Source organism: Tachypleus tridentatus, chromosome 6 (assembly GCF_004210375.1).
Source record: "Tachypleus tridentatus isolate NWPU-2018 chromosome 6, ASM421037v1, whole genome shotgun sequence".
Lineage (NCBI taxonomy): Eukaryota > Metazoa > Arthropoda > Merostomata > Xiphosura > Limulidae > Tachypleus > Tachypleus tridentatus.
Window position 1 is genome coordinate 27,755,645 of NC_134830.1, and position 24,886 is coordinate 27,780,530.

General features: G+C 33.9%; 1 protein-coding gene across 1 annotated transcript in view; it reads left to right on the forward strand.

The window, feature by feature from the left end:
- The window catches only part of LOC143251570 (transmembrane channel-like protein 3), an 81,038-nt gene that overhangs the window by 50,792 nt on the left and 5,360 nt on the right, over window positions 1-24,886 (forward strand). The window contains exons 13-23 of the mRNA XM_076502842.1: window positions 623-692; window positions 3,237-4,274; window positions 6,498-6,626; window positions 8,620-8,687; window positions 9,918-10,157; window positions 11,305-11,430; window positions 15,778-15,856; window positions 16,748-16,787; window positions 18,789-18,947; window positions 20,488-20,578; window positions 22,668-22,804. Of these exons, the coding sequence (XP_076358957.1) occupies window positions 623-692; window positions 3,237-4,274; window positions 6,498-6,626; window positions 8,620-8,687; window positions 9,918-10,157; window positions 11,305-11,430; window positions 15,778-15,856; window positions 16,748-16,787; window positions 18,789-18,947; window positions 20,488-20,578; window positions 22,668-22,804 (2,177 nt within the window). The remainder of the gene's footprint in view (window positions 1-622; window positions 693-3,236; window positions 4,275-6,497; window positions 6,627-8,619; window positions 8,688-9,917; window positions 10,158-11,304; window positions 11,431-15,777; window positions 15,857-16,747; window positions 16,788-18,788; window positions 18,948-20,487; window positions 20,579-22,667; window positions 22,805-24,886) is intronic.

Consider the following 24,886-nt stretch of genomic DNA (forward strand, 5'->3'; position numbering starts at 1 on the left):
CTATAACGTTGAGAAAATGAAGGATTTTCACAATTACTGGCTCTTTCTCTTCATACAGTTGTTATTATTGTATTAATGTGTCAATAAAACATTTTTCTCGTTTATTATTAAAAATCATCTGAGGTACCCACGTTACTCGCGGAATTATTTTCATTGTTTCTGACTGAAGGCTGTACGAAAATTCGTTTCATTTTGAGCGAATAGAATTCCGCCAAAATTATACGTTTAAGTTTCAGTTCTATGTGTTTGTACATTTGTTTTACTCCAAAATGTTTTCAATTTCTGAAAACGAACATTGACGACATCCACAAATAAGCACTAAGGCAGTAGCATTGGAAAAAAAATTGAAATGGCTACTGAAATGTATAATTTTTTGTTTGAAATTATTTAAAACGCACACTTGAATTTATTGGAATATCTATCGTACTTTTATATCCTATCTACTTATGCACTGTCTATTTATGTCACGTATCTTAAATTTAAAAAAATGTTTATTCATTTAACGTTTATGTTTACATTTTGTCACTGAAACTTAACACTAATCAATAACACTAATCACTTTGTTCCCCTAATTTATATTTGAAAGTTAACTTTATTTTGTAAATAATGTCTCTTTATACAGAATTCTGATGTTGTACTTACTGAATCTGTACACTTTGATCTTTGCTCTTTTTGGTAAAGTGGACAGAATGGTAAGTAAAAATTCCTCAATTTATTGTTAGGCTCATTTAAAGACGACTATATGAATTCCAATTTAAACATTTTCACAACATGAGAAATATCGATGCTGATTTACTTTCCAGACCGTTTATTGTTTATAAGGTTTTCAATAATGTATTGTTTTAATAAAACAAACATGTATGGAACATAAATATCTTTTATAGAGACAAAACCATTTAGTTCTGATACTTCTGTTTTTATTCTCTTGTCCAATCATTTTACATATTTGTAATCTAGTTTTAAGCTTGTGATTTAAAAAAGTATGTTGTTATTTTACATGTTGTACCATATATTTTTATCTTTCATGTTGAAACACGTTGTTGTCTTCAATGTTGAAACACATGTTGTTGTCTTCAATGTTGAAACACATATTGTTGTCTTTCATGTTGAAACACATATTGTTATCTTTCACATTGAAACATATTGCTGTCTTTCATGTTGAAACATATTGTTGTCTTTCATTTTGAATCGCATATTGTTGTCTTCCATATTGAAACAAATATTATTGTCTTTCGTTTCTTAAACGACTTGGAGTTTTGTAGCAAGTTATTATCTGGAAGAAATAAAACAAACTTTTAACTTCAAGTGTATTTTACTATAAACTTAGTATCTATAAATTTCATTATATTTTGCTTTTTTTATATCTAAAACGCTTGCAACTGTATATAATACTCAGAATCATAATTTTGCCATAATGAAAGCAATAATAATCATTGAGTTAACCATTAAAATATAGATATGAATTATCAAATCAAAGTTCTCAAACATCCTGAGAGATAACTTTAAAGAAAAACATTTTTGCGGCCACTTCAAGTCAATAAGTGGAAATAACTCAGTTACTATTATAAAGGATAATCCAGACATTGTTAGAAATAGTAAAGAAACTGAGTAAAAAACTTAGGATATAATGGAAGATTTGGTCATTCTCAATGAGACACTAAAATATTGATAGATTGAGAGTTTCTAATGGATCGTGCCTTATACTTTATAATGAATAATACTTATTTATTAATCTTCTGCAACAAAAACATCAACACGTGACAACTTAATGCAAGGTTACTGTATTAAAGATAACAGAGAGAAGATAAAGCAAGTTTGTAATTTATAAAAGAATGTAAATAAACCCGAAACAGTAGAAGATCCATGGACATTTACCGATGATATGATAATAATTAAATGAGATATAATGGCTCAAAAGTTTATAAACCCAAACGCTCTAACGTTTTTTGATACAATACTGAAAATAAATAATAGCCTACAAACAATGCAATAATATACACAACCACAAAACCTGGCATGGCCAGGTGTGTTAAGGCGTTCGACTCTTAATCTGAGGGATGCGGGTTCGAATCCCAGTTGCACCAAACATATTCGCCCTTTTAGTTGTGGGGGGCATTATAATGTAATGGTCAATCCCACTTTTCGTTGGTAAAAGAGTAGTCCAAGAGTTATTGGTGATGACTAGCTGCCTTCCCTCTTGTCTTACACCAATAAATTAAGGACGGCTAGCGCAGATGAGCCTCGTGTAGCTTTGCGCGAAATTAAAAGAAGAAACAAACTGGGAAAGTAAATTTCAACGTTGATTGGTTTGAATAATAACGTTTTTTGTTTTACTTAAAGAAATCGTATAAACACTGGAATAAAAACGGTAACATCTGGTTAGAACACTCTCTTTCAGTAAACATTTGTTGTTGTTTTATTTTGCAATAATTAAACTATAATTTTCCAGATACAGAAATGGAAGAAATCCAACTAATAATGATCAGAAATGCCAGTAGATGGCACAAAGCAAACTCGTTTAGTTTGTTTTTGAATTTCGCGCAATGCTACACGATGGCTATCTGCGTTAGTCGTTCTTAATTTAGCAGTGTTAGACTAGAGGGAATGCAGCTAGTCATCACTACCCACCGCCAACTCTTGGGCTACTCTTTTACCAATGAATAGTAAGATTGACTGTCACATTATAACGCCTCCACGGCTGAAAGGGCGAGCATGTTTGGTGCGACGGGGATTCGAACCCACAACCCTCAGATTACGAGTCGAACGCCTTAACCCACCTGGCCATGCCGGGCCCTAACTCTTTTAGACTTGAATAAATTAATTAAACAATTAGCCTCAGGTTGTAATGGTTATAATTATTATATTATAGGATTCCTTTCACTTCACTAAATGTAAAATTGAAAATGTGATTTGTGACATAGAGGCCAAATGCATTCCTCGATTTGCCACACTCTCTTGTGGAGTTGCAGTTTTCAAGGTTCATAAGCATAGCTTGGATCAACAAAACAAAGGATTAGCTTTAATTATATGAAAAACAATCTGTAATATAATCATTAAACAGCTGTTTCATCGTACAATACCAAATATTTTAGTCATTTCTAATTCACCATGTAGTATTCTATGTTAATTTAGGTGTGCGAAAAATGACTTAAAATTCCATAACTATAACGGGTTTAATAGTATAGAAACATTACGTGATGGTTATGTGTACTGTTTGAAACTTCTAATTTTCACAGACAACAGCACTGTTCGAACTGAAGATGAATATTTCTGCTCTGCTGGAACAGAGGACATTTTTATCGACAGTTTTCCCATCGAGCGAGTTTTACCAAACATTAAATACGACAGCGGTTGAACCTTATTACACACCCATCAGCTTAAGTCTTCATTTATTACATGCAGAAAACAACAGTTCTCAGCCTAAAACAACAGTCTGTAACTTGACTTTGCTATTGAACTGTACAGCCGTTATTCTTTCGTGGATTCGAAACGTAACAGCACAAAATGAATTGGGTTTACTTGGAACAAATGAAAGTGAAGAACAAAAGTTGGACAAGTTGGATGGGTCGATGAACAGAAACGTTTATTATAATTTCTCTGGGATAGAAGGAGATAGTAACGCTATTGAATGGCTTACTATCTGGAACTATACAAATATTCATTTTTCAAATGCTTCTTTGGTAAAAGACAATATTACAACTGAGACAGATTCGTTTGGAGATGATGTCTTACATAGCATTTTTAAAAGTTTTTTCACCAATACCAGCGATGTACATAACGCCACCTACTCAATAATCCTGAATAAAACATTACAAAATTGGTTAGCTAATCACATTCAAGAACTAGATAGTAAGATAAATGATTCTATATACAATTGCATTATTTTTATATCAAAATGCACTGAAGACATCAAAAAGATATCAGATAACGACGTCTTTATATCATCCACGAAGCCTTTTGAGGTAGACCCTCTAGTGACGACGACTGGTGAACAACCAATAGTTTCCTACGATATTGATAAAGAGTCTACAATTGAATCATCTACGGCAGATCTTATCTTTGCTAATGCATCCAGTTTATCAAGATGCAATGGCTTAGAATGTTTATCTTATGTCACTGAAGGCTCTAAACCTACAAAGGAAGTTTCAACAACCACTGAGTGCCAAGATGGTGAATGTAGTAAAGGACCAGATATCGTTCAACTTATTCTTCATAGTGATGTATCTACTAGAGAACAGCTTAGGAAATTATGCTGGGAGACCATGTTTGGACAGGTAAATAAATATGGGTTAGTTACTCACTTTAGTCTAAAAATCATTATGTGAAACGATGAGCATTTGAAATGGCATTTCTAATAGTTAGCATAAAAAAAGAAATGGGTAGATTTACGAAAATAACCTTTCACATTATCGCTGGTGTAGAATGTGCCTTTCAACTAGTTTATATATTTATAGAAGACAAAAAAGTTACAGATTTCAATATGGGTTCTTATTGGTTTGATTGACACTACTTATGTTTATTACGCAGTTATCAGATTAAATTTGGTTTGTTTTAGCGCAAAACTATACAACAGGTTATCCGCGCTCTGTCCACCGAGGGAATATCGAACCACATATTTTAGTATTGTAAGTAGACTTAGAGGTTAATCACCAGAGGACCATATCAGATAAAGCTCTTCGGTTTACTGAATTGATAGTAATGAAGCTATTAAAAATCAATTTGGTGTACGATAAAGATGGTCTTATAACTAATGTGACAATTGATATGTATATTTAACTCAAAATCAATATTTTTTAGGATTTTAACATAACTTTAAAGAACTAATTTACTACAAGCTGCTGCTTTTACAGTAAGTAAGGTTTGTCTTTAGAACAGATACTTGAAAATGATCGAAAGTTCGTACCTGTTCCAAAAAGCAATCTTACTTATTGTAAAAACTATAACTTATAATATACTGAATCAGTATGTAAACTCGAAACGGTACTTTAAAGAAATAACTTTTACTTATATTCATTATGAGTAACTTTCAATAGCAATAACAAAGTTGATAAAATATCCACAGATATAATGGTTCAAATTATGGTTTTAATACTAATTCAAGGTTACAATTAACCATGCAAAATTTAATAACACACCTATCTGTACAGTGTGACAGTGAATATTGGTACATAGGGTGTAATTTTATGGGTCGTAATATCGATAACACTTTATAGCCCAGTTATACATCATAGTGAAATTAATAATGGATGTCATATCTATTTAATAAGTGGCATGGTCACAGCTTTCCACATGTAACCTTTCACAAACAATTTCTAATGAGATTTTACCGCAATAGGAAACTACAATAAGATATATCGTTCAGTACTAAAACCGTGTGTGTGTCTTACACTTCCCCGCTGGTATAGCGGTAAACCTACGGATTTACAAAGCTAAAATGAGGGGCTCATTTCCCCTTGGTGAACACAGCAGAAAGTTTAATATGATTGAAAGAACTTGAATATCTAAGTTAGCCCTAGAATAGAAAATGAAGTCCACATCTGTTCAACAATTACTAGTGGGTTTCATCCGTTTCTTGGACAGTTCTTTAAACTGAATACTGTAGCAGTCAAAAACTTAAAAGTTACGCAATATGTAGGTCCACATATAGTGAATAATAAATAAACAAGTCGGTAACTGGAGGGTTCAAACGTTACCTGTAGCAGCTGTAAAAAAACACACAAAAAAACAAGCTACAAGGTCCATATTGATACAGTTGTTTGTAGCACCTGTAACATTTTAAATACCAAAAGACCATATGAACCCAGTACTGTCCACTACGGGGAATCGAATTCCGAATTTTATCGTTGTAAGTCCGTAAAATTACCGCTACCCTACTGAGGGACTTTATGTATTTGTGTTAGGCTTTCATTTAAAAAAAAACTTTTTTAGTTTACGAAATGGGATACACTGTTTTACTATAATAAATTATCAGAAATACTGATATTGTGATTATATAATTGTCGTGAACGTACGAAATCGTATTTAATATTTACGTTTCACTTGAAAAGCAAAGCTTGCAAACTTGTTTTAAAATGTGTTTGTTCATCTTTTCGTATTTTCGCAAGTGAATTAAATACATTTGTATCTTTAATTTTGAAATCGAACTAGTAATAAAAGATAATTTTACACACGTTAATTTAACACGCATAAACCCTACAAATTATTTAATTCAAAAATTTGTTGAAATCTGTTCCTTTGGTGGTAAAATGGTAAGTTTGTGAGATTATAACCCTAAAACCTTATGTTCTGATTTTTATGTTGGAAATCGTAAAGATAACTTAGTGTGGAGCTTTGATTAACAATGGATAAAAAACTGTAAATTTAAAAGAAAAAAACGGATTTGATGCAACTCCAAAGAAACAATCATATTTATCATATTCCAGTATACAATATATTGATTATACTCTGTTACCTTTCTATCTTCCTTCGTTAAATCCAAGTCTTTATCATCTTTTCAGGAACTAGTGAAGTTGACCGTAATGGATTTAGTAATGACGATTATTAGCATAATAATAATGGACTTTATACGAGCCATATTCGTGCGCTACGCCAACAGCTGTTGGTGCTGGGATTTGGAAAAGAAATTTGTAAGTAGTTTGAGAAATGTTTATTTTTCTGTTGAAAAAAAAAATATATTTGAAATGTTAATGGTGACTGATGAGATATTTAATTCTTTTATTGATTCATTTGACGAACGCGAAATTTGAAAAAAAACACTAAATTTTAAAAGTTTTTTATTTTACAAGAGTCCTGCTATAATTAAATAATAGAAGACACTTTTAATAATTGTTTTGTAGGAATTAATTGATTTGCATAGTATCGAAAATAATTACGTCTCATGGCCAAGTGATTAAAACACTCCACTCATAATATGAGGGTCGCGGGTTCGAATCCTATCATGTCAAACATGTGCGCCCTTTCAGCCATCGGGTTATTATAATGGACGGTTAATCCCACTATTCGTTGGTAAAAGAATAACCCAAGGGTTGGCGGTGAGTGATGATGACTAGCTGCCTTCCCTCTAGTCTTGCACTTCTAAATTAGGAACGGCTAGCGCAGATAGCCCTCGTGTATCTTTGTGCTACATTTGTATAATATGCCACATATTAATGCATGACTTTCCGGAACAAAACAGTCGTTTTTAACAACCTAATTTTAACATAATGTAAAATCCACCAGAATAAAATTGCTTGTTATGTTTTTATTTTAAAAGGCAACAAACAACTGTAGAAAACATTCTAGCACAAACGGTAACAACTGCACTGTTGAAGAACACATATTCCAACGAAAACAAAAATACTATGAAACAAGCCGTTAAAAGACATTCTAAGTTACAATGAGTTGCTCATCAAAGCTATAACGTTCATTAAACGCTTCAAGTATTCCCAATTTCAGTCTAACAATAAGTGATCTTCTTCCGGAATACTGTGTTAACAATAAGTGGTATTCCTCCACAATACTATGTTAATTTTATAGAGGTCAGTTTTCGTTTCTATCTCGGAGAAGCGGTGTCAAAAGTACGACAGAGGTCGTGCTTGTAACATTATACATGAAAATTGCTTGTAGTGTTTATACATTACGCGATACCGTTAATTAAACGATTCGTTTCGGCTTCGTTAATTTTCGTCTTTTTTTTATTCTAAGAAGTTTTGTTTGGGATAAATTATCATGGTACAGTGCAAACATCAATATGTCCCATGTTTGCTACTCTGTCAATCAGTCCCGAAATTACTGACTTGTTTACATACCGCTCACAGTGAGTGAAGCCTACATACTGCATCATATTAGGTAATTTCATGTTTTTGTTCCTTATAACGCTTATTTCCGTAGGCCTGGGATGGCCAGGTGGGTTAAAGCGTTCGGCTCGTAATGCGAGGATAGCGGGTTTGAATCTCCGTCGCACCACACATGGTCACCCTTTCAGCCGTGTGGGCGTTATAATACGACGGTCAATCCCACTATTCGTTAGTAAAAGAGTAGCCCAAGAGTTGACGGTGGGTGGTGATGACTAGCTGCTTTCCCTCTAGTCTTACACTGCTAAATTATGGACGGCTAGCACAGATAGCCCTCGAGTAGCTTTGTGCGAAATTCCAAAACAAACAAACAAAAATCCATATAAAATACAAAGAGAACCAAGCAGTAATTAACGGAATTAATTCCAATGTTAATTTTTTGCTTATTTTGCGTATTTTTGCTTAAATGTTTTTATGTGATTTATGTTATTAAAAGTCTTCTCACCTACAGCCTTGTATCCTAGTGGGTCAGCAATAGGTTTATGGACTTACAAGGCTAAAATTCAGCGATCGACTCTCATGGTAAACAGTGCGCACATAGTTCGTTGTTTAGTACAACGCTAAATAAAGCAAAACTGAGGAACAGACCCAAACACTCCACAAGGGATTTTAGTACAATACTAAAGTATATTTAACAATTTGTTACTGATAGACTCCATCAGCAATCCTAGGATTAATTTTTATGTTTTTAAATAGTATATGTAATTCACTACGCTTTTCCAGATAGAGCATAATACAGTTTGATCTTAAAACAAGAGTAAATTATTTGCGATTTCTCTTGTATTAGCCAGGTTATGGAGACTTCAAAATTGCTGAGAATATTCTGCACCTCGTCAACAACCAAGGAATGATATGGTAAGTGTTGAGCTCCAATATTTTCTTAAATAAACAGGTTAAAATAGTTATATCTAACGTTAGACAAAATAAGTTTATTATATATAATTATATCAACTACAAAAAGAAATTTAGATAAAAAATTCTTATCAAACATAATTATAAAAAATGCAAAACTACGAAGTTAATTTCTTGTTTCTTAAGATGAACAAATAAAAATACGTTTTAATAATAAGCATCTCGTCAATTCCTCAACTTAAAGACGTTTGTTTGTTTGTTTGTTTTTGAATTTTGCGCAAAGCTACACGAGAGCTATCTGCGCTAGCCGTACCTCATTTTGCAGTGTAAGACTAGAGGAAAGGCAGATAGTCATCACCATCCACCGCCAACCCTTGAGCTACTCTTTTACCACCGAATAGGAAAATTCGCTGTCATATTATAACGCCCCAGGGCTGAAAGAGCAAGCATGTTTGGAGGGACGGAGATTTGAACCCACCACCCTCAAATTACGATTCGAGCGCCTTAACCGCGTGACCATGCCGGGCAAAGTTAAAAAGTCCTAGAGTATTTGACAGATGGACCTGTCTCTATCAAAGGGGCGCTCGATTCGCAATCTGAGAGTCGCGGTTTTCAATTCCTGTCCTACCAAGTATGCTTACCCTTTCACCCATGAAGGCATTGTAATGTAATAGTCAATCCACTATTCGTTGGTAAAAGAATAGCCCAAGAATTGAGGGTGGGTGGTGATGACTAGCTGCCTTTCCTTTATATAGTCTTAAACAAACCAAGCCCGCATCACAGGGAAAAGTAATTTCTTATTAATTTAAAAAGGGAGTTGTCTCATTAACAATAGAAAAACAAACAATCATTTTTATGCTTAAAATGAATGAAAATTTACATTTAATACTGTATTTTATTTCTTCCTGATCTCTCAGTAGGCCAATGGTAAGTCTTTTGGTTTTGCAATACTACAATCAGAAGTTTCTTTCCTCTGGGTGGACACAGCAAATATTCAGATGTGACTTTGCTGTATGAAAACACAGACACTCCTTCTTCCTGAACAGTTTTATAATTCGGACAAAAACATTTTCGTTATGTCTCTCATATTCGGCAAATAATTTCATTTCTTAAGTCTACTTCCGAATATACATTAAAAATTTTATTTAGTGTGATAAGAATTATTGTTGTTCTATAGATATTAACCTCATAGAAGTGTTTTTTCAAAATACTTTATTTAACATTGTTTTCCAGGATGGGCATGTTTTTCAGTCCTGGTCTACCTGCTCTCAACACTGTAAAACTTTGTATTCTAATGTACGTGCGGAGTTGGGCTGTCTTAACTTGTGACATTCCTCATGAAACGGTCTTCAAAGCATCAAGATCAAACAATTTCTACTTCGCACTGCTTCTGATTATGTTGTTTTTATGCACGCTACCAGTGGGATTTGCAATAGTTTGGCTTGAGCCTTCTTGGCATTGTGGACCTTTCAGGTAAACTAAATTATCACAATATTTTAAATTACTTTATTATGTGTTTAGAATTTTGAGCAAAGCTAAACCAGGGCAATCTGCGGTTATCCTTTTCTGATTTTGAATTCATATACTACAAGCAAGTAGCTTGTTAGCAGCAGTAACAACTGCCAATTTATGGATTACTTTTGTCTGACTAAAGTGTCTGATTTCACAATTATTCTTATAGTGCGCCCACGATTCAAAGTGTGGAGCGCGTTTTATGAGTACGGGGTGCGAATATAAACCAGTAGTTTGTTTTTTGATTTTGAATTTCGCGCAAACCTACACCAGAGCTATTTACGCTAGCCGTCTCTAATTTAGCAGTTTAAGACTAGAGGGAAGGCAGCTAGTCATTGCCACCCACTGCCAACTCTTGGATTATTCTTTTACCAACAAATAGTGGGATTAATCGAAACTATATAACGCCCCCACTGATGAAAGAGCGAGCATGTTTGATGTGAAGAGGATACGATATGCAACCCTCAGATTAAGAGTTAAACGCCCTAATCACCTGGCCATGTGGGGTCATAAACTTTCAGATTCACAGTCAAGGATACTTTAACATGTAGGCCACAATCGGCCCTCTACGCGTGTCAGGAACTAAAGCTACCCTAATAATGTACAAAAGCATAAAAATTGGCTTTTTGAAATGTACCTTTTATCCATGTATAAAGCGAATGAACTTTCAGAAAGAGTTTGTTTTGCTTGTTTGTTTGTTTTTGAATTTCGCACAAAGCTACTCGAGAGCTATCTTTGCTAGCCGTCCCTAATTTAGCAGTGTAAGACTAAAGGGAAGGCAGCTAGTCATCACCACCCACCGCCAACTCTTGGGCTACTCTTTTGCCAACGAATAGTGGGATTGACCGTAACATTATAACGCCTCCACGGGTAAAAGGGTGAGTATGTGTGGTGCGACGGTGATTAGAACCCACGACCCTCAGATTATGAGTCGAGTACCTTAACCACCTGGACAGGGGGGAGTAGAAAATCGAAAGTGCCAAAATCATGTATTTGCTTCAAAGATTGGATATTAAATAAGTCAACCTCCATCACAGAAATAAATCCGTCAAAAAGTTTTAACTCCGAAAGAGATATGTAACTGGTATTTGATGTTGTATTTTACCAGTGGTTATGGTCGAATCTACCGAGTTTTCACAAGCTACCTCAGGAACGTCCTTCCTTCCTGGATGAATAACATCATTGAGTATCTTACTTCACCAGGACTGGTTATTCCACTTCTTTTGTTGCTTGTGTAAGTGAATCATTATTATTTATATTGATTTATTATCGTTATTACTTCATTAAATTTAATTTTAAACTCTTTTATTATGAATCCAATACACTAATTTTTAACTGTAACGTCATTTTAGATTAATTTCAGAAAATTGTAATTATATTTTTAATATTAAATTTCTGTAATTTCACATGTTTATTGTTGTACCACTAGGTGCCGTTACTTATGTTTAAACTGTTCTTCCGTAACAATTATTAAATTACTTCACTCACGAAAATATTACTTACTTCGTAAAACCTTTTGGCGAAGAATCTAAGTCTCATAATGAAACTAAATTTAAAAATACAAACAACAAAAAGATCTAATGTAAATATACTAAAACTGTACGTATAATTTCGTATAACAAATCTCTACCAATAATTCAACGTATTTCTAAAATTACGAACTTATTATAAACATGATTTTAATTTTTGGTGATTACCAGCTTTTACAGCTGAACAGTTGAATGATGCTTGCTTTTAAATATGGTGTAACTATACCCAGTTTGAGTATCCATTTCAAACTAACTTAGACGTCTCAAAGCCAGAAGTGGTAAACCCACATTTGTTTGAATCCAGTACCAGTGATAACGAGCAAATAAACACTTCCCAGACTCTTTGTTTTGTAAAATAAAGCCGCATTATACTATCTGATGTGTCCATCGAGATGAGTCGAACCCCGAATTTTAGCGCTGTAAGTCCATAGATTTTCAGTTGTTCTACCGGCAGACTTTTCCAGAATTGTTTTGTCACCATTTATTTGTTAAAGGCTATGGTGCTTATCAAAGGATTTTTATGATCAAAATCCCTTTGTCTCTTAAGTCTTGAACGAATCACATCACAGGATAAACTGTTCCTCAAAGAATCCAAATGAAAAAACGCCATAGAGATGATACCTATACAAGTACGAACAATGTATATTCCAGTAAAAGATAAGAATATCTTCACATTTATCTGAACTTTCTTACTCATTATTCCTCACTTTCAAATATTTTTATCTGCTACCCCGCAGTATTTCTCATAATTATTCAAGGTGGCATCAGATGTTTGATTCTCTGCTTATCAGTAGTGTTAATACCCATACCAGCCGTTCTGAGATACAAGGCCCAGCATGGCTAGGTGGGTTAAGGCGTGCGACTCTTAATCTGAGGGTCGCGAGTTCACGTATAAAAAATAAATAAATGTAAGCTATTCGTGTGCCGCGAGAAGTTTGAAGTCATTTTGAGTAGGGAAATATTCAGCTCTGTGACGGCCCGGCATGGCCAAGTGGGTAAAAGCGTTGGACTCGTAATCTGAGGGTCGCGGGTTCGAATTCTTGTCGCACCAAACATGCTCGCCCTTTAATGCCGTGAGGGCGTTATAAAGTGACGATCAATCCCATTATTCGTTGGTAAAAGAGTAGCCCAAAATTTGACGGTGAGTGGTGATGACATTATTGTAACATAATGAACGGCAAAAGTGCAAGTAATAAAACTTTTACATTTCTACAGTAAAAATCGACACAGATTGTTTGGTGAATGTCAGTTGTATCCCCAGCTTCTAGTTCTCTATATTTGTTCTCAATATATAAAATATTGATATGTATTTTATTTCTGTAAGATTTGGATCAATACAAATAGTAATAATTTGAAAGTGTTGGTACATATAATAGCTTCAGAACTTAATTTTTCAAAACAACACTACTTTTCTACAATGACACAATCATCAGTCTCCCAGTGGTACAGCAGTACGCTAGAACCTGGAGTTCAATACCTGCGACAGGCAGAACACAAAAACAAATAACGTTAACAAACACAATTATCAAGTTGGTAAATTAGTTTGTGAAAAATAAAAATAAAGGAAACTTTTAGCAAAATACTGATGCGAACTCTGGTAAAGATTTGTGGTTTACGGGAAATTTAATACATGTCATATTTAACAAATCGACATATTCTGTAACATGTTTTTATAGTTTAAAATATACGTATTTGTTTGCTTATTGTTAAGCATAGAACTACTGAATGGGCTATTTGCAGTTTGCCCACCGCTGGTATAAAACCCCGATTTTTAGCGTTATAATTTGTCAGGCTTGCCGCTGAGTAAAAAGGTAGAGAGACATAGAGAGTGATATGCTAGTCGTAGAGCAGGGGTCACCAAACTACGGCCCTTGAGGTCATTTTGTCCGACCCGCCAGCAGCGAGCCGCTTGAAAATAAAAAGTGACATTTCATCAAATGTCGTTTTGAAAGAGTACAATCTTCGGCGTCACTATGAAACAAAACATCTATCAACATATTTGAAAATTTCAGGAAAGTTCCGTTCTGGGAAATTTGAATCCATGAAACGTGTTTTTGAATCTCAGAAGAATCTCTTCACGAGAAAGTTTGCTGAAAATGAATCTGTCATCCGTACAAGTTACAAAATAGTGCATAGGATGGCAGATCGAGGAAAACCTTTTACTGACGGCAACTTCATCAAAGAGTGTATGATGGAAGCAGCAAATGAGCTGTCTCCTAAAAAAGCCAATTTCTTTGAAAGTATCAGCCTTTCAGCAACTTCAGTTGTACGGAGAGCAGAAGAACTTGGAGAGAACATCGCATTACGGATACGCCAAAAAGCTAGAAACTTCCTATAGTATTCTCTGGCACTGGATGAGTCTACTGATCTCTTGAGTACACCACAACGTTTCGTGTTCATTCGTGGAGTTAGTTTGGACTTTCAGATCACGGAAGAGTTGGAATCAGTTTGCAGCATGCACGGAAGAACTGAAGAAGACATTTTCATGGAAGTGCATAAAACTTTGAAAGACTATAACCTTCAGTGGAATCAGCTTAGAGGTGTAACAGTTGATGGAGGAAAAAAACATGGCTGGATTAAAGAAGGGTCTGGTGGGGCTGATCAAGAAACAGTTGGAAGATCTTCAACTCCCAAGCGCTCTGTTCATACACTGCATCAAACATCAGCAAGCACTCTGTGGAAAAGACTTAGATATTTCTTTCGTACTGAAACCAGTCACATCTGCAGTGAGCTTCATTTGGGGTCATGCACTTAATCATCGCCAGTTCAAAGCGTTTTTTGAAGAAATTGATTCGGATTTCTGTGACTTGCCTTATCACACGGCGGTGAAGCTGCTCAGCTGCGGTAAAGTCTTGTCTTGTTTTTATAAGCTGAGAAGAAAAATAGATATATTTATTATCGAGAAATATAGGGCCGATCCACTTCTGTCAGATGCAATCTGGTTGTCAAAGTTGTCATTTTTGGTTGACATCACATCCCACGTAAATGAATTGAACTTGAAACTTCAGGAGAAGAATAACCTTGTATGTGATCTCTATAGAATCATTAAAGGATTTCGGAGAAAGCTGTCATTGTTTGAAGCACATTTGGAAGGAGGTAACCTCTCTCATTATCAGTGTTTCAATGAGTTTCATGCTGGAATCACAGAAGATGTCCACCTGGAGTTTCAGTAAAAGATTATTGGTGATTTAAATAAACATTTTAGAGAGATTTTCGGATCTCGACAGAATCGAAAGTGACATTCTCCTTTTTCAGAATCCTTTTGATTGTGTCATTGATGACGTGCCAGTGGAACTTCAGCTGGAGGTCATCGATTTGTAAGGAAATGACTTGTTGAAAGCAAAACACAGAGAGGGGCAACTTATTGAATTTTACAGCTGCATACCTGAAGATGACTTTCCAAAGCTGAAGCAGTTCGCATCTGGTATGGCATCAGTGTTCGGAACAACTTATGTCTGTCAACAAGCATTTTGAAAAACGAAGTATGTGAAGCCGGTATATGGATCAAGGTTGACTGATAAACATTTGAAAGCAATTCTAATGATTGGATGCAGCAATTCAAAACCGAACATTGAAGATATTTTGAAAGCCAAACGCCAATTTCATAAATCTCACTAACTTTTTTGCGACTTAGTGAAATTCAGATACGTATTCACTCTGTGCGATGTGATAATTGTTTTTGCTAATGTCACCTTCTTTGATAACCTTTTGGTAAATAAAAATGTTGGTTGCATTTCTGTTTGTTTTTTAATATATGTGTGTATTGCATGCTACTCCCACATGGCTAATGTGGCATCCTAAACTTAGTGTTAAGTCATTTACAGAGAGCTTTCGTTCTAGCTTATGAGTATTGAACATAATGATCATGCGGCCCGCGGTTCTCATTCCCCAAGTAATCTGGCCTCATGTGAAAAACGTTTGGTGACCCCTGTTTTAGAGAAACCTATTCCTGGACGTATGAACCTTTTATTAAAGATTTAACGTTTCTAACACTATAAATAAATATGCCTACAACACAGTGACCAAAAGTGATCGAGAAACATCTTTTCCAGGTTAATCATTTATTATCTGATATCGTTGACTGGTTCACTTCGTGAGGCCAATAATGACTTAAAGATACAGCTACGAAGGGTAAGTCCAATGAATTTATGTGTAGAAGATATACGAAAATATAATATAGAGATTTTTCGAAAGTTATTTATTTGGTTTTTTTTAAAGTGATCCCGTGCAAGATGTGTTCGAATATTCCCGTAAAATTCCCACTCAAATGTCAGAACTTCTGCTGTCCATGTTCAAAATAATAACTGCACATGAAAGGGTGAAACACGTCCTGCTATACTAAAATTCCGAATGTTTTAACACAGTAGATTTATAGTTCACAACATTCAAAGAACATAAATAACATTTTTGAATTATAAATGGCGGAAACGTTGTCGACACGTTAAGCCTAAGAGCCTACAGATTGTTATGATAATATTAATGCAAACTCATATATATATATATATATACATACGATAAAATCAAGCGGCACTTGAACTGTATGCATGAGTTTAAAGGAAGCAATTTGGTATAATTAATTTTTTGCCAAAGTTAGTTAACAGCCCTGCAAAACTGTTTTGAATAACGATAATGGTGGAAAGTTTCTTAATGCGATTCATTGTCTTTCCTCTTCAGAGTGTTTCTCATATATGTGCGTTATTGTATATGTTGATTTATTTTATGTATAGATATATACTACTTAATTATTTAATGCTATGTCTATATACAGCAACATTTTTTATTGTTTTCTCGCGTTATTGCAATGACGTATATCGCCAAAACACACGTTTACTTTATAAGTATCATTAAATTTGTGAGTTTTTTCTTGAATTATTGCAATGATTTATATCGCTAAAACACACGTGTTTGCGTTGTTTCATTAAGTTTGTAGGTGTCTTATTACCTCATTTCAACTCAATATATTCAGCAATAGTTTTATTCTTTTAATGAGTTAGTAATTAGCTAAATTTTGAACCATTTTAGGAGAGGTCACATGAGAAGGAGGCCTCGAGTGATGCTGACGGTAAGAATATTTTATTTCCTGAACACATTTGTACTCGTAGAATAGGATTCGTTGTCTGTCATTACAATAGTGCTCAGAACAAACGGAATTTAACGAAGGTGTGAAAGCACTGCTAACTTTGTCTCTTGTGTAAATAAAAACGTTCACCAGTTTTAGATTTTAGGAGAGTAATAGTTTCTGTTTGTTGTAATTAACAACTTTTTATATCACAAATGTGTAAGGTAAGTAAGTCGTAGAACCTTTCTCAACTCCTAATAAAGGAAAACGGAATTTGTAGCTCAACAAACGTTTCATGATTGAGCTAGGCTTACATGATAACTGAATCTGAGTAAAACTGTCCTCGTTTAGTGTCTATTACTGTTATCTAAACGTCACATAAAGTCCTAGAATATTAGTATATTTATTAACTTTATTGAAGAGTTTGCAACGGCTCACCTTGCATATTTGTTAAGAATTGCAGTAATTTGATGATTATAATATAGTTTTTTAACAACAATATTCATACACCTACATGACAAAACAGAATGGATTAAAATAAAAAAGATAATTAATCAACAACAAAATAGAATATATTGAAAAACAGTTTGTAAATGTTTTAAAGAAAAGTCTTTCGCAACGAATGAAACAATAGATTCCTTAAACCTAGGAAGAAAAATAGGACCAAACTGAAGAAGGAAACCTTGGAATACATAAGAATGTTCTGCTAAAACAATGTCTTTCGGGAAAATATATAAACAAGGGAGATATTACAATATCCTATAATTAAAATGGAACGTAAAAAACGCTACAATATTCTAGTTAAAAGGAACACAGAAGACGATACAGTATTCTAATTAAAACTGGATATAGCAAATATTATTATGTTATAATTAGAAAGGAAGATGGAAAACTCTAATATTCTACTTAAAAGGAACACCAAAGACGTTACAACATGCTAATTAAAATGAAACGTGGAAAATAGTATAATATTCTATTCAAAAGGAAAAGTGGAAGACATCATAATATTCTAGTTAAAAATAACATGGAAGACGTTATAATCTAACTAAGGAGGGGACCAAGAAGATGTTTCAATGCTGCAACTAAATCAGTTTGTTTTGTTATAAATTTAACGAACAGGGACAATGCCAAAATATTCTTATTAAGAACGTTTATTTATAATGAACAGTTTGTTTGTTTGTTTTTTGGAATTTCGCACAAAGATACTCGAGGGCTATCTGTGCTAGCCGTCCCTAATTTAGCAGTGTAAGACTAGAGGGAAGGCAGCTAGTCATCACCACCCACCGCCAACTCTTGGACTACTCTTTTACCAACGAATAGTGGGATTGACCGTCACATTATACACCCCCACGGCTGGGAGGGCGAGCATGTTTAGCGGGCGCGAACCCGCGACCCTCGGATTACGAGTCGCACGCCTTACGCGCTTGGCCATGCCAGGCCTATATAATGAACAGAAACAATTGGAGACAGTGTTGCAATATTTTCTTTATACATCTGTATCAAACAGAAGGTTACAGAACCAATAACAATGCTCTATATTTTTATCAATCATCTTCAACCACGAAGAATGGACAGAAATGTAAAAGGTATGAAATGTTCAGAAAAGCCTAAAACAGTTAAGATAATAATGCGTCGTTCTACTTACGTAAATAATTATGAAGGAAGAAGAAAGTAGGCTTAATTCTGTGGTGTTTAACGTTGTTATGATCTATCATAGTGTTTTAGTGTTTCATGCTGTTATGTTATTCTATATTGTTATGGTGCTTCATATTTTATGATATTCCATATTGCTATGGCATTTCGTATTGTTATAATATTTCATATTTTATGGTATTTTGTATTGTTATAATATTTAATATGTTTATGGTATTTCGTATTGTTATGATATTATATCTAAAAACATTGGGACAGAAGCTAGAACATTGTCACAATATTTCAAAAACATTTTTCATCAGAAAGAAGCCAAAGTGGAGATGATGAGACAATAATTGATTGTTTCTTTAGCAGCAAAGAAAGGTGAGGACGGAAACGCAACACTCGCTAACAAGTGGTTAATCACAAAAAAGATACTGCCTGTATTACCCACGTGTAACAGATTCCGAGAATTAAATCATCTAACCGAAACTGAAATCGACCAAGAGGACGAAGAGCCACACACCATAAGTAATAAATAAAAAATATTAGCGTATCTGTTCATAGTATTTACTTATGAATGATATCACAGTCAGTAAGTGTATTTAGAAAACAATATACATATTTGTAATATGAAGTGTTTGTTTTTTTAATTTCGCACAAAGCTACTCGAGGGCTATCTGCGCTAGCCATCCCTAATTTTACAGTGTAAGACAAGAGGGAAGGCAGCTAGTCATCACCACTCACCACCAACTCTTGGGCTACTCTTTTACCAACGAATAGTGGGATTGACCATTACATTATAACACCCCCACGGCTGAAAGGGCTAGCATGTTTGGTGCGACCGGGATTCGAACCCGCGACCCTCGGATTACGAGTCGAACGCCTTAACACACTAGGTCGTGCCGGGCCTAATATGAAATGTAACAGAGTAGATCAGATGAAAAATCGACCAATTATCAGAGTCCAATTAATATTCCTACCTAAACAAAATTATTTATTAAAAAATTCTAAATTAATAAAAATCATTTAGAGATTTCTTTATTTTATATAAGAAAAATTTAATACGTAATTAGGAACGATTACATACAAAATGAACCAGGAAAACGCAGCATCCAACTTTTGTTCGATGTTCATGAAACTGATCTTTAAATTATAATTGTTTAATGTGGCATTTGTTTCTCGAACCAACAATTATTGTGTATCATGTTATGCCAAACATTTTAGTGAAAGTAGGTTGTAAAACGAGAGAAAGATATTTCTAAATGTTATCTTAATTAATAATCATAAATAGTGGTGAAGTATTCAAGAACTTAGAATATGTTTACAGAAAGTCATTATATTAGTGTAATTAGAAAAGCCGTTAGGTGGCTTAGAGGGCAGAAAAGTAAATGTTTTTTGTACTCACAAACAAAGAAAATCCCAAACCTTATCGTCTTGTGATACGTCAGAATATCCTTTACAAGTACTATACAGAACTTCTAAGTGATGGATTCATATTCTGATCTCTTTGTTCTTGTTGCTACTAACTGACTTACAAGTCAAGTACGTTAGCTGAAACATTCTTGTTTGGACATGTAATGCTTCAATTGTACTCTAAACACGTTGAACATGCCTATGAATTTTATTTCAGGCTATAAAGTCTATATTTTTTCTTCTGATAAATTTATCATTTAAATATCCGATCTTGTGTTTTAATTTCGTTTCTAGATTTCGTTAACCCTTCTCAGGAGAGACTTTTCGACATTTTCTTAAGTATTTATTTATCACGATTAAAACCTTTAAATCAGCAGTTGTATTTTAATTTTTTGTGAGACATTTAAAAGGATTATAAAAAAGTTTCCTAAATTTTTCTCTACAATGTAAAACTCCAAAATTGTATTCATAAAAATATTACAGCTATTTACAATATTATTTTCAAATCTGAAACGTTAAATTGTTTTTATAATTTTTTCGCAGTTATTGGTACTTCTATAATTAATGCATTCAAACTTCTATATTAAAAACTAAAAACTGTACTTATCGTTCTTAGAAAAACATTTGGAGGAACAAAATAAATTTGTTTTTTCAGACACATCTGTCAAAAGACAAGTGCAGTACCCGTTGCAAACTGAGGAAAACCATATAGACTCACCTTGCCATCGTCTTAAGGATCGTAATAGGTCAGTATCAAATACTGTTTTATTCATATAAACATGGACTAATACAATTTATGTAGCTGTTGTTTACCGTTGAACATATTTATTTATTTATTTCAGTTCTTCGTAAAAAGATATAAAAGAGCTGCTTGCCCACTGTTGTCCTCTATTTTGAAATGCAGACAAAAGAAAAGGCAGCTAGTCAACAGCACCCACCGCCAACTCCTTGGCTACTTAGACAAGAGTGGTTCAGGTATTAACAGTGGTTACTGCTAACTACCTACTTTCTCTTTAGTTTATCAATTTCAAATAAGAGACGGCTGTGGCTGGTTGTAGAAAAGATTAATAATTTCGTTAAAAGATACTTGTAGAAGTTTGCCTGATAATACAGGAGGTTAGGTACGTTATTTTAACATTATTTTAAAGATTCAATGTGTCGTTACGGTCCATTTCGCTATATCTAGTCATGCGCTATCTAATGACCGTAAACCTGGACAATAATTCTACAACGTAGATTCTATTTTAAAAAGTTCCGTCGCACGGATGCCATGTCTAAAGCACACATCTCCTTTATTTCATACTTTTCATAAGTCATTTGTGTGCGAAGGCGACAATTTTCCATAATTTGCTTTGACTGCCAATTACACAAAAATCCAATTGTTTGAATACCCGTTTCATTCTGCAACTGTTTGAGGTATGTGACTGTTGAAAAATATATCGTGGAAACAAGTTATTTACACGTGACTTATGTCACATTACTATGTAAAGATTTTTCTAGATTAGGTTGCGTTCCGTTTCAGTGACAGATTAGCTAAAATTACTAATGACGTTACAATTTTAAGCATCGTCGGCTGTGATGAAAATGCTACTGTCTTATATTGGGATTGGACTATTTGGTGATTTGGGTAAACAAGTGAAAGATGGATTCTAATCATAATAAATGCGAAGTATTGTATGTAGCATATCACAATTTGAATAATCAGTGCAATTTTGATGGAAATGACCTTAACAGTGTTATGGAAGAAGATCATTTTGGTATTCTGGTTGCTCACTCTTGCTCACTCTTAAGTTATACAAACAATGTTCTGTTGCTAGTAGCAGGACAAATTCGATTTTAGGTTGTGTCTACAGAAGCGTTGTAGAGAAGTTTGAAATGGTCATTGTTGGTTAGTTTACGCTTTGAGCATTGTGTTCAGTCGTTAGCTTCTTATCTCAGAGAGAACACAAAATTATATTTGAGGTATCATTTAAAGATGGGTTAAGAACCTTGAATTTGTTATCTCTAGAAAAAAGAAGGGTTAGAGGGTATCCAACTGGGGGGTTAAGGATTGCTAGAGGAATCGATAGTGTTGAAGCTACTTTTTTTGATATAATGGTGAGAACGGTAAGAATATGATAATTAAAATTTTGTGAGATAATTAGTCATCTTTGTCTATGACAGTTTTATACTTCTAACAGGATGCTTGGCCACTGGAAAGGGTTGCCTTCATTTATGATGGATGAAAGTAACTTAAGGTAGTTTAAGGGAAAGTTTGGCAAATATCTGATTGATAAGTGTTGGCTTTGAGGTGTTTTTATAAGTGTTTAGTTTAATTTGCTGGATAAGACAGTCTAGATGGACTAAAAGATTTCTTACTGTCCTTTAATTTTATTTTTATGTTACGTTGTCCAGAGTATGTAAACGGCTTTTGACACTGATTTTTATAGCCATGGTTTTTTGCTTGTTACAAGACACCAGAACTAAGATACGACTTGTCTCAGTTGTGTACCCAAAGATTCATCCATATTCCTTTGTTTTCCGATGTTATACAAATGATATTTTTACCTTGGAAATCTTAAGCCCCTGATGTAAGTGTATGGATATTTTTCGTCATAAAGGGCTGTTACCTGCACTTCCCAAAGTGATCAGTTCTTCATGGTATCATGGTACCCAGAAGAAGTGTCGATAGTTCTGATACATGCCATTCCACCTCAGCATTACGTCAGCTGTATTTGACACACGGCTTGCTGATCTGTATATGCAGTCTTGTTTTATATAATTTACCCAACCTTGTATAGCACCTGTCATCTTACCTGAGTGTTTTAGTTGTTGTTTTATTCCGTTTATTTATAGAATAATAGAAGAAAATTCCAGAAGAGGAGGAGATGGTGGAACTGTTCCTCTGATCACCATCAGTCAGCCTATAGAGAAACACACAGACGTTGACAAAACACCAAGTTTGCCTCACCAAGGTAGTACAGACAGTACGGGTGGGTACTTTTTGTTTGTTTATTGTTTAGCGGAAAGTTCCAAAATGAACTGAACTCCGTCTATCACGGGTATCACAACCCGATTTTTAGTGTTTTAAGCCCTCAGGTTTACCGTTGAGACACTGGGAGACGGTGAGTAGTCACGTGTTCATTGCTTTTGCCCATAGGCTTAATAAAAACGCCCTGAGACTTAGTTCTATTGGTTATCGGTCTAGTATAGCGCCCTGAATGTTAACTACTAGCAGAAATAAACACCAGATACACCATTATTTCTACTGGAAGAGCTGTTAAAATCTCACAAAAATAATTACAGTTCGTAATAGATACGTTTAATTATGAGTAACAGACAAACTATAAAATCCTTCTATGATCATTTTGTCCAAGGTCATTAGTTGAGTACTCTCGTTGCAAACCGTTTTCGGTCTTATTAACACAGTTAAGGTTCGCCACTAATCTGAGTATTATTTGCTCTTGACTATAACTGCTCATTTTGAATCTTTGTCCTAAATGGAAACTTTTAGACCCAGTAAACATTGTATTAACAAGAAAACTTCTTCACATCGGAATCTTTCTTTTGTTGAACAGCAAAACAGATAGAAGGTCTCGACAGAAATAGTCGTAACTACGTATGTATAAGTTTAAAAACAGTTTCTATTTAGATGAGTTTTAAATTGTATGTCATTTTAGCATGATGCATATAAAAATAAATAAAAATGTTAATGTAGGTTTACTTGTTCAAAACCAATATCACTATGTTCTGATTCTGACATCACAAAAACAGATGACGTTCAACGGGAAACTGACAGCAACCGAAACATTTTGGTGAGAATCTCTATACAACAGGACCATGTTCAACTGTTAATCTGAATATTATCTCATTATGTAGATTGGTTGATAGCAATTGGAACATAATGATCGTGTACTGCCTTATGCATCATTTCTCTCAAAGTATAAGAATTGTTTTTTGTCCTGATATCCCGAAGGCAGGGATTATTATTAATAATAAAAATATTAATCATTATGTTTTATATTGTACAAACAATTTAGTTTGTATTAGAATTAGTTATGAAAATTTTATTATGATTGTGATTAGTATTTACTGCTCCCCGTCGGGAGTCATTGATGATGACCTTAATATGTTACAAAATTTTATTAGAAAGTATAATAATGAAATTATTTTAACTTTAGGTGATTTCAATACTAAGTCGGAAGCTTGGGGCCAGAAGCCGCTTAATGATAGAGGATTTTCAGTTAAACAATTTAAGGAATACGAATAATATAAAGGACTCTGGAAATAAACAAGCCTACCGGTGGAATACCAAACTAAAGATCTTCAGGAGTGAAGTGAGAGCTTTAAGGAGATTTCAAAAAACTAAAGACATTAACTTAAGACAATATTATAAATTGGAATATAGGAAACAGCAAGCAAAATATAAAAAGTTAATTATTTTCACTGTAAAAGAAGACTTAAGAAATTATATTACCAGTATTACTAGTAATAATATTTTTGGCATTCCATACAAAACTATCATGGATAAAAAGAAGAAATATTTACAGATTAATGAAATAAAGGATAAAGATGGGAGTATTACAAAAAATAGAAATGAAGCAATAAATGAAATTCTTAATTATCGCTTTCCATGGGTGAATTATGATCAAGTGGTCTCTGGAATAGGTTTTTGCGATGAGATACAGGATAATAATGATATTGATGTGAATATAAATGAAGATAATATTGCAGAGTATGAAATTAATAAAGTCATCGGGGACATGGAGGATAGTTAAGCCCATGGATATGATAATTTAAAGTTGTCTATAATCAAAGAAATATATTTTACTAGCAAAAATTGGTTTATTAAAGTATTAAATTTTTGTTATAATAATGATATTTTTCCGTTAGTTTGGAAAAAGGCTAAGGTGACCCTCATCCATAAAAAAGGTAAAGATATAATGCTTCCTAGTAGCTATAGACCAATCTGCCTTTTGCCCATTTGGGATAAAATATTTCATAAGATTTTGAAATACAGATTGACTTACTTTATTGAGAAATTTAAATTGATTGATGATGCACAATATGGATTT